The 11,056-nt window shown below is 40.7% G+C and overlaps 1 protein-coding gene across 2 annotated transcripts in view; it reads left to right on the top strand.

The window, feature by feature from the left end:
- The first annotated feature begins 5,070 nt into the window (after window positions 1-5,070).
- Window positions 5,071-11,056, top strand: part of COPB1 (coat protein complex I subunit beta 1) — a 296,632-nt gene continuing 290,646 nt past the window's right edge. Inside the window, exons 1-2 of one of the 2 annotated variants that reach the window (XM_078681014.1) lie at window positions 5,071-5,327; window positions 10,134-10,278. In XM_078681014.1, coding sequence (XP_078537140.1) covers window positions 10,188-10,278 — 91 coding nt within the window. In that variant the 5' untranslated portion in view covers window positions 5,071-5,327; window positions 10,134-10,187. Of the gene's footprint in view, window positions 5,540-10,133; window positions 10,279-11,056 lie in introns of both variants that reach the window. The other variant, XM_078681015.1, reaches the window with a different exon arrangement.

Genomic DNA, 11,056 nt, shown 5'->3' with positions numbered 1-11,056 from the left:
CAAATTCAACAACAAAATGTTGCATTTAGAAAAGCAAGAGATTGTGAAACTGGAAGCTATTGACAGAGTAGAGCATATGGGATCAACAATTATTTTGTCTGAGAATCTGAAAACAAAATTGGATTCATTAGAGAAGAGTATATCTAAAACTGCGGGTTTTGAAAAGACTCTGAATGTGTGCTTGAACTGCCGTATAATTTTAAGAAGGAATTTACATGTTGAAAGAGGTCTGGTAAATGGATCAATGGGTAATGTTGTTGATTTTGTGAAATACAGAAATAGAGATGGAATTGAATTTTTTAAAATTAAATTTGATGGCATTGAGGAAGTACAGCTAATTGCTCGTTGTTCTGCTAGATTTTTGCTTGTAAAAGACTTATATGTTCGTCGTAAGCAGTTTCCTGTTTGCTTGGCATATGCGGTGACAATCCATAAATCGCAAGGTTTAAGTGTAGACTGTGCATTGGTGAATATTGGCAGTTCTGTGTTCAAGGAGGGTATGGCATATGTGGCATTGTCACGAGTTAGGACTTTATCGGGATTGTACTTGATTGAGTGTGATTTCACAAACATTTGTGCGGATCTAGATTGTGTTAAGGAATACAATAGGTTGAGAAGAGAGTATGCGCCACATTTGCCTCAGTATCCTTTGTTTGAGAAACGTGTGGTAGGCCGGAAACGAAGAAATGTGACCAATACTGGGGAGGTTGTAGCAAAAAGACGAAAAGTCGATGAACCTGAAATTATAAGCAGAAACAAAAAGGATTCTGTTGAAGATGTTGTTGGTTTTCAATTTGAAAACAGTTCTGGTGTCAACTGCTATGCTAATGTAGTGGTTAATGTTTTGTTTTCTCTAGAAAATGTAAAAGAAGAGATTGTGGTCAATTCTGATCAAAGATTTTGCAGTTTGTTAAATTCTGTGTTAGAGAAATGTAGCACTGATAGAACAAACATAGAAAGTGTGTCTGAAATTCGAAATCTGTTAGACAGATGTTCAGGCCAAACACAATTCTCTCAAAATAGTCAGCAAGATTGTCAGGAGTTTTTAATGTATATGCTTGATGTATTGCATGATGAAGGTGTAGATGTAGATCACCTGTTTGGGCTTTCTTATCAATGGCAGCATGACTGCGAGAACTGTAGGGTATCAAGTACTACTAGTGTAGACTCAGAAAGATTTATATATTTAACTTTGCCAGACAGTAAATCAGTCTCTTTTAATAAGCTAGTAAAAGCAGCTGATCACAACATGGAGTGTAGCCAATGTAAATCTGAAATGATGTCCACATTATTTATACGAACATATGGCCAGTATGTCATTTTAATGTTCCAACGATGTAGGCCTGATGGAACAAAATTGACAACTTTAATTAAAAATTTTGTGGCTTCACAGTTGTCAATATCAGGAAGGACTTTTGTAACTGTAGCAATTATATATCATGATGGTCCTTCAATAACATCAGGACATTATACAGCTTATTTAAAGTGTAGAAATGGCTGGTCATTCTGCAATGATTCTGTTTTAATTTTCAAAAAAAAATTGCCATATGACCTTAAAAACTCTTACCTGGTGTTTTTAAAACCAAAATTTTAGGGAAAGAATCTCGGGATGTGCTCTGAGGAATTTCAAGAAGTTCTCATGGCTCCTACACTATTTGGCCTTGAGGATAAGTGTAGTACAGAGACATAACTTCTTACCATAACACTGGACGTCATGGAGAAATACGTGCACTTTGAATGAGTTCAGAAAAACTATTTCTTTTTATAAGCTAATTGAAGCAGCCAATCAAAACATGGAGTAGAGGGAATGTAAGTCTGCAATGCTGTCTACTGTTTTACATTGCTTTGTGATTAAAAGTGATGTAGAGAATTAAATAATTGTACTAGTCATAAAGGTAGTGTAAGTCTGCTTCATAGTAAGCAGTATCAGTGTGATAGGAAATGTAGAACATGATTGAGCAAGAAGGGGAAGATATTACTAGTCCAGGATTGTGTAAATGATCTTCAACATTTTAATTCTGAAAGTTGCGGAAATGCGAAAAGACGGGATTGGCTTACAAGAAATCCAAGAGTTATAAATGGGTCTGACAAGATTTGGCCTTGTGGAAACTTGTGGTAGAGAGCAAGAAGTCATTTATTGTATGTAACATGTTTTTGAAAACGATGGAGGTTTTCTTTCAGAAAGTGGCGGGTTGAAAGTAATAACAGCACAACAGAGAGTAAGCTGTTCATAGGACATCCTTGGCCGCCATGGAAAGTAAGTTAACTTTAAGGAGTTCTGAATTCTGATTTGTTATGTTGTATGGGTTTTTTAAACACAATCATTTTGATTGTGTTTTTTTTCCCCGCTGTTATATGATGAATACCTTCAAGTCACTGTTTTTAGTGAAATTTGATACATTCTGAGAACAGCAAAAATAAACCATTTAACATGTATAATTAATTCTGTTCTGTTTGCATTTATGATGTACATGTAGAACTGTGTAGGAGGCATGGAGAAGGTGAGGCTTCTGTAAGTGTCAAAGTTGTTGCATACAGTGAACACATTCACACATCGGTCCACTCTTCCTTGGATGTGGTGGAGGTGGTGGGGAAGCACCAGCTGAAGCTACTAAAGAAGCCATTGCTCACTGGTAACAAAGGGTCTTTCTCTCACAATGATGAAAGTCAGAGTGAGGAAAGAAGGAGGGATTTTCATCATTTGGGAAAAACAATAGTTCTCAACCAATGAAAATTGTTCATTTTAGATTATATGACCTAGTCTTACATCATTAGGAAACCAAAAGTGAAATGAACCAATGAAAAGTGTTATTACCAAGTCACATGACCTGCTGTGTTTACGTTACGCGCTTTGCAGGGCCTCCCGGTTTGCTTCCAGAAACCTGCGCTTTGCGCCTCGGTAAGCGTACCAGTTCGCTAACGTAGCACGTCATATGACGTATCACGCGACAACGCGAAACGTCATGCGGACGGGAGGCGTCACGATGTTGTTTTCTAACGCGGCAGTTGCGGTAAAGGAACGTTTACCGGCTCGCGGTCTATTTCGCGGCATCAAGGTCAGCTAACGGGAAGCTTCCCGATTCGCGAAGCAGGAACGAAGAAAAAAAAATATTAAAATTTTTTTTTATTAATAAACATATAAAATATATTTTTGGATTTAAAGAAGAATACATTTTACAGCTACAGATATTAGCTGTTAAAAAACCAATGAAATTCACTGAAAAAACCATAGGTTATAGACCATATATAGTTAGGAATTAGCATTTACAAAACCTTGAAAATTCACTGAAAAAACCATAGGTTATAGACCATATATAGTTAGGAATTAGCATTTAGAAAACCTTATTTTACTCACACAAAACCATTGAAATTCCATATATAGTTAGTTGCACTAACTATATATCGCGCACCCGCAATCCACTGCTGATGATGTCACATATTACATCATTCATGACATGGTCAGTGACATCACTGATGACATCACTGATGACATCTCAAATGACATCACTGATGACATCACTGATGACATCTCAAATGACATCACTGATGACATCATGACACACCAATACCAGTTACTACATACGCACTCACTGAGTCCTACGTCTACACACACATTCACTCATTCACCCATACAATCACTCATACATACAGTCACTCATTATTACAACACTATCATATGCACTCATACACCTATGCAGACAGTCACACTGCCACTCATCCATGGAGTTACTCAAACACCAAGTCAGTCCTGTAAAGAATCAATCACACTTCCATTTCCTCATCTATACAGTTAAACACAGAACACCATACTTCAGTGACATCACTGATCACATCACTAATGACATCTGAAATGACATCACTGATGACATCTCAAATGACATCACTGATGACATCATGACACACCAATACCAGTTACTACATGCGCACTCACTGATTCCTACGTCTACACACACATTCACTCATTCACCCATACAATCACTCATACATACAGTCACTCATTATTACAACACTATCATATGCACTCATACACCTAGTCAGTCCTGTGAAGAATCAATCACACTTCGATTTCCTCATCTATAGTTAAACACAGAACACCATACTTTTCACACATATACTAACACATACTTACTCTCTTATACAATCACTGATACAAGTACACATTGATATGCACAGAGTCACACACCTCCCAGCCAGCCACACACACACTCAGTCTTCCATACATCCAGTCATTCTTCAATATGTAAAACGTATTTAAACTTTACAAAAACACACAGACACTAGATGATGTCATCAGTGATGTCATTTGAGATGTCATCAGTGATGTCATCAGTGATGTCACTGACCATGTCATGAATGATGTAATATGTGACATCATCAGCAGTGGATTGCGGGTGCGCGATATATAGTTAGTGCAACTAACTATATATGGAATTTCAATGGTTTTGTGTGAGTAAAATAAGGTTTTCTAAATGCTAATTCCTAACTATATATGGTCTATAACCTATGGTTTTTTCAGTGAATATATATATGCATATGTATTTATATATGTATGTGTGTATATATATATATATATACATATCTGCATATCTATATAAATACATATATGCATACATATGCATGTTATGTACATGAAAGTTTGAAAACAGTGATAAAAGCAAAGCTAAGAAACCACCTACTTACAAACAGAATTGCTTTAACTTAAACGAGGGCGAGACCTATTGCAATGCTTGTTTACTTATTGATAGTATTTGTTCAATTTGAACCAGTTGTAACGAAATATTTCTCTTGTAAAGTAAAGCGCTCTAGCCCCACTGGGGAATGTCACTGCTATATAAATAAATATAAATAAATAATCATGATCCCAATCCGACCCTGCACACCGTCACTACTCACGATTACAGTTCTCCGTACTACCTTCGATCGCTAGACTAAACGAGCTACGTGCTGCCTCGCATGAAGAGCTTCAACGCCTTGTCAGAGTAGTAAATAGCTATGTAAAGGCTTTTACTTACGTCCAACTTCCAAGTACAGTATTGTTACATAAACTCCGGAGGCGAGCACATAACACACACTTGGTCGAGGCGATACACCAGACGTGCCCTGTGCCTGAGACGCTCATACCCGCGTTAACCCGGAAGTTAAGTTGTACGTAGCGTTAGGAGATTGAGAGGAAGTTTGCCTTCTCCCGGATTCCGTAGTCCTGATGTGGCTTCTAAAGTGAAGCTCTTCCACGTCACCTACATCGCAGGCCACGGAGACAACGAAACCGCTGGGGTAGGGAGCGACACCCACCGGCGAGGAGAGGTGCCAGGGGCACACAGTCAGAGGTACGGAGAGGGGGCTTGTCGTGGGGACGCGTTGTCGGGTAGAGAAGCGAGTATCTGCGGTGGAGCATGAGATCGGATAGAAGGAAGCGTATTGACCCACAGGGAATAAAACCACTGCCGCTCTGGAGCCCAGCACGCTTTAAAGTAGAGTCAGGTCGCTAAAAGGGGAGCAGCAGGACACTGCCCTTTACACCTTAGCAGTGCAGACCTGGGTGTTGTAGACCCGAGCGTAAGACTTTGATCTGATTACTGTCAGTTAGCAACATCTTTTCTCTGTAATAGGGTAGATGGGGTACCTTCGCTTGTCTAGCACCAGTGACAACACACGGTCTTTTGTGCTAGAAGTGTGCAGTAGTGTAACGAAACTGGAAAAGTTAAGAGTCCGGTTTTAAGACCTTGCTGAAAACTACATTATTTTCAGTGGCACTCGGGTTCAGTGAGGACGCTAGTGAAGCAGTAGGGTGTAAGTGACCGGAAGAACGAAGCGATGGCATGCTGGTATGCCACTTAAGAGGTACACAAAACCCAGAAGAGATTTTACCAAAATAACCTTAAATGGTGAATGTCTCGAGCAAGAAAGAGTAATGGATTATCACCTATCCCCCCAAAAATAGAGGAGTAGCCGTATTTTGTAGACAGACGCTTACTCAAATATGGTAACGTTTCAAAGAATGGGGGCTTGGATGTCAAGTATCCAGGTGTAATGGGTGTCATTGAGAAGATCTTAGGATGCAGGAAAGGAATAATCTTCTTAAGGCCCCCTTTAACATGAAGTATGGGCGAGAGTGGGGTAGATTTGAATTTTGAACCTCAGTGTTTTAATAGAGGAATTAAAGTATGACACTTTAGTTGGTGGCAGGCTAGGAAGGAAGACTTTGTTAACTGTTCGATATTTTTTGCTGCTGAAATTAGTATTATGACACGCAAATAAGACTACATGGTGCACAGTGCAATTATAATTACAACAAGGCGCATGAAAATGGTCATCAGTCCAACTCATGTACTCAACTTTCTGAATTTTGTAAGCACGATTATAGAAGGCCTTATTAAATATTTGTGAATTACTAACTTTATGGCACAGTTTGGTGTCCTCCAAGGACCAGTGCCAAGTGAGGGGACTACAAAAGAGATTGAGTTATGTTGAACTGCCATAAATAAAATCGATTAAGGGTAAAGAGGCATACAAAATAAACTATTTTTAATTTTTTTCCGTTGAGGACGGTACAGTTGATGGTCTCCTTCTTTTGCCAGAATTAATCACATTAACACCCCCCGCAAAAAAAATCCAGCAACTTCACCCTTGCATTTCACCAAGCCGGAATTTGTCATGTGAGCATTGTTCTTCATCTTTATTATGTTGAGAGTGCTACACTGAATGTCTGCTACCTCATGCATAGACCCCGAAAGGGAGAGAGGACAGTACATGCGTTTTCCTTTCGTCCTGCATTGGTCTTCCCATCCCTACTCTGACTTTGTGACTCCACTCAACAGGCTTGTGCTACCGAGCTTTCACTGTGCACCTGACAGGGTATCTCCCCGGGGGAGGTCATCAGTGCTTATAATCTCATCTCCACCAAAATTGGAGAACTCCTAAGTGCACCGGCTCGTAGGATTACTCGTAGGATTACCACCTTAACACCCAGATGGTTTAACTCTTCTTGCTCTCAGGCATCGAGAAAGCTGAAGGAAGCCTTGATAGCTAGGCCGATAAATCAATTACTGGTCCGTGAGAGCCGCAAAGAGTACAAAATAATATTAGCCAAACTGAAGGGAGATTTGAAGGTGGAGGCCTGGAGGGAGGGAGTTAGTTGAGTCAGGTAGTCTTAAGAATAGCTCCAGGTTTTGGCACAGCGTTAATAGACCACTCTTTGAGCGTCACATAGGGGGAGCTTTAGATTCGCACATCACGGAGGAGGAATGGGTGCTCCATTTTAAAACAATGTTTGAAAGCCCAGCGAAGCAAACCTGCCTGGCAGGCAATGATAGGGACGAATCTGTAATGGTTTTTGAACAGGGTGAGGTCGAGGCTGGTATTGTAGGGTTAACCGCCAATAAAGCTCCAGGACCAGATGTTATTCTCCCGACCTTTTTAAGTCTGACCCGCTCTTCTGGGCTCTGGTTCTTGTGGCTGTGTTCAACGCAGCAGCCCGGAGTGGTTGCCCAGATTCTTGGGCAACTTCCACTATAGTCCTCGTCTTCAAGAAGGGTGATCTGAATAGCACATATTGCTACATGCCGATCTCTCTCCTTGATTCGGTGGTTAAGGTTGTGGATCGTGTACTTTTAGGAAGACTCTCCATCTGGGCTGCAGATCATAAGATCTTGTCAGATGTCCAGTTTGGATCTGTGGACCTGGGCGGTTAACTGTGGCCCAATCACTCAATTTAATGATGGTTTTAACACCTTCCATGCTCATGACGAGCTGAGCTCGTCATGAGGCACGGTGCTCCGGTGCTCATGACGAGCTCAGCTCTTCATGAGCCGTGGAACGCTCACACGTGGGGATAATTCCCCTGCTGTGCTGAGCGTTCCACGGGAACGGGTGCAGCTGTGACGAGCTCAGCTCGTCATGAGCACCGGAGCGCCGTGCCTCATGATGAGCTAAGTTCATCATGAGCATGGGGGCGCTGTGCGCGCCCCCGTCCCCCAGCACAGCGGGGGAATTACCCCCGCAGCGAAGGGGTTATGCAAATATACTGTGGCGCGCCAAGGCACTGTCTACTTAGCCTTAATGGATCTGTCCTCCGCATTTGATTGCGTGAACAGGGATAAACTGTGGCAGTCCATGAGGGCTATGGGGGTAGAGATCACCATTGTTAACTTTTTAGAGGATCTACATAGGAAGGCTAAGGCCAATGTTAGATTCTCCCAGGATCTCCGGGTTTCACAGGAATTTAGTATCAGGAGGGGAGTACGGCAAGGATGTATCCTGGCCCCGTTCCTATTTAATCTCTACATCGATGATCTTGATAGTGTTAAGAGCCACGGGGGTAGATTATCCGTATGTAGGGCGTCAAGGTCTTCCCGTCCTCCTATATACGGATGACACAGTCCTTTTATCGCGGACTGCTAGACGCTTTTTCTAACTTTATGTTGGACAGGCACATATCTGTGAATAATTCGAAATCTTATGTTATGCAGATGGAGTCTCGCCGAAAATAAAGTTTTCAATTTAGGGTTGGACCCGCTATAGTCCCTCGCACTAACGTATTTTCCTACCTTGGGGTCCTTATGGATGACAGGTTAAAATGGGGGCCTCAAGTAAGTAGGAAAAAGGGGGACTTGGCCCGGGCGAATGCGGCCATATTTAATTTTGCTTCCAAACTAGGGAAGAGACCAATTGCAGCCATTTAAAAAATTTACCAAGCGAAAAGTGTGGCTACAGCCAGTTAGGGTAGCAAAATCTGGGGACGTATCTTAGTGGATTCTCTCTAGGTGGCCGAGAATTCTCTTTTGGAGCGCCAGTTGTGTGTTCGCGTGGTTTATCTAATCTGGTGGCCCGTGAAGAACTAGGGGTCCCCTATCTAAGTGACATCCTGGCATTAAACCCTCTTGTGTTTTGGCTGAAATGTTGGCTGAATGAGGCAGTAACTCTTAACCATGAGATTTTAAGAGTGTATGGCGGTTGATAGTGGGTCCCGAATTCCCTGGCTCAAATATATTAAAAATTGTCTTGAAGGGTTAGGATGTGGTGATTTATACTCTAATCCCGAAACTATTGTAAAGAAGGATGTGGATGCAATCAGGGTTTCCTTTCTTACCTTAAGAAAATTGGAAAGAGATGAGCGGGAATTACAGAAACCTAGTGTTCGATTTTATTTAACGCTCAAAACAACCCCATCTACTGAACCATACCTCATGGGGTCTTTATCTACTTATGAGCAGTTTTTACTGACTAGGTTTCATATGAATCTTTTCCACCTCTTGCTTGCCAGGCTAAGAAGGTGCAGTAGAGGACAACTGTTGGCACCCTGAGGCTGCAATGGTAAATCTCCTCAGGACTTGCTACACTTGGTGCTCTTCTGTACCTTTTTTGTGATTCCTCGCAGACATTTTTTAGTTCCTATCCTAAAGAAGTTGAATTTTACCCACGCTTGCCCTGCTTTCTTGGATTTACAATTGCTCAAGGAGTACTGTATATATTTTATTGTTGGCTATTTAAAATCCACTGTAAGAACTAGGGCCTGTCTAGATTCTTAAGTAAAATGGAGGATCTTTTTAAGGATTTTTCAGGCCAAGGTGGATAAGCCAACCCATATCAGGTGAACACTAAACTCAGGGGGTTGTGACCAGGTTGGTTTTTAGATCTATTTATTGTTTTTGACTAGATTAGGAGGGGAAGTTTTGGGTTATCTTTCAAAAAATGTTTTTCTATATATTTTAACTCGTAAACTACTCCATTGTAATCATGTTTTACTGTATTTTGGACTTTTTTGTAACTTTTATGGTTTACTTTTGTGAAACCGAATAAAGTTCATTTGAATTGAATTAACTCCACTCAACAGGCTCTGTTTTCTGTGCAGCTCCTGCCTAGGACTCTTTTCGTTGTGCGATTCATTAAATGCATACCTGATTGCACCCAAATCCCTATAGCTCCATGTTCTCAAAGCTGCAGTGGTCCTTCAATTTATGTTGCATTTGCGCTAGCTGTTTTGCTGATTCGTTCCAATCTATTCACATTATAATTCTTAATTTTGAATATTAGAACCTAATAATGTTTTTAAGTGCAGCTGCTGTTAGCTACTGTTTTCTTTGTTATGAAGAAAGTGTTATTGATTTATTTTCATTTTCATCTGTTCTTTTCAGCCATCTGACTCCAAATTAAAGGCCATTATTGAAGTTAAATAGAAAACCACCATCATGACGGCAGCAGAAAATGTTTGTTACACCCTTATCAATGTTCCCTTGGAATCGGAGCCCCCATCTGAAATCAGCCTAAAAACTGATCTAGGTAAGTGCATGTATCAGTAGTATTTACGGTTGTACAAGCAAATGTGATTTTACTTCTGATAGGGAAGTAGTATTAGGAAACCAGCTGAAAGAGTCATTTTGCAGTGAATGCCTTAGGAAGAAGCATTTCTTAAGTATTGAAATTGTATTTCTTGTTTTGGGATGTAAGGCATTACACAAAATAGTCTTGATAGTGTTTACTGCCGTAGGCCTACTGGGACAAGTAACACCACATTTACCTGCCAGAATTGCTTCTGGTGGGTAACAACTGATATCGTTGGTTGTCTTTTCTATGAGGTTTAATGTTGTGCTTGCCATCATACCCTTTATTCAGTACAGAAAGTGGGGGCAGTGCGGTCTTACCTTACTATCCCCAGGATGGTGAGGGGAGGAAACTTATAATTTGTGTAGCATGTCATACAGGCAGTCTTGTATTTACTGTTTTACACAGCAGTATTCTAGTCCCAGTAATACTCTGATGTTGGCCTTCTTTTAATGCAATGGCAGCTTTTGAATTATGTTCGAAATGGTCTTAGTGGGCGTTGAGCACTTATGCTAGTGAGGTCTATTTTCAGACTAAGGTAGTGGAACAATGCAGTGTATGATTAGTAACATTATTATGGCAGCAAAAAACTATAATAAATTAGACATCTCCGTTGATGTAAATGCTGAAGACTTTCAGTTAAGCCTGTGGCTGGATTATGCCTTAGCTACAATTGAATCGAATGAGGACTCCGCAAAAGCCAGCATTGCTTGCAAAAGGTATTCTCATGTAACTT

Source organism: Lissotriton helveticus, chromosome 3_1 (assembly GCF_964261635.1).
Source record: "Lissotriton helveticus chromosome 3_1, aLisHel1.1, whole genome shotgun sequence".
NCBI lineage: Eukaryota > Metazoa > Chordata > Amphibia > Caudata > Salamandridae > Lissotriton > Lissotriton helveticus.
Note: the sequence above shows the minus strand (reverse complement) of the source record. Positions and strands in the feature narration are given on the sequence as shown.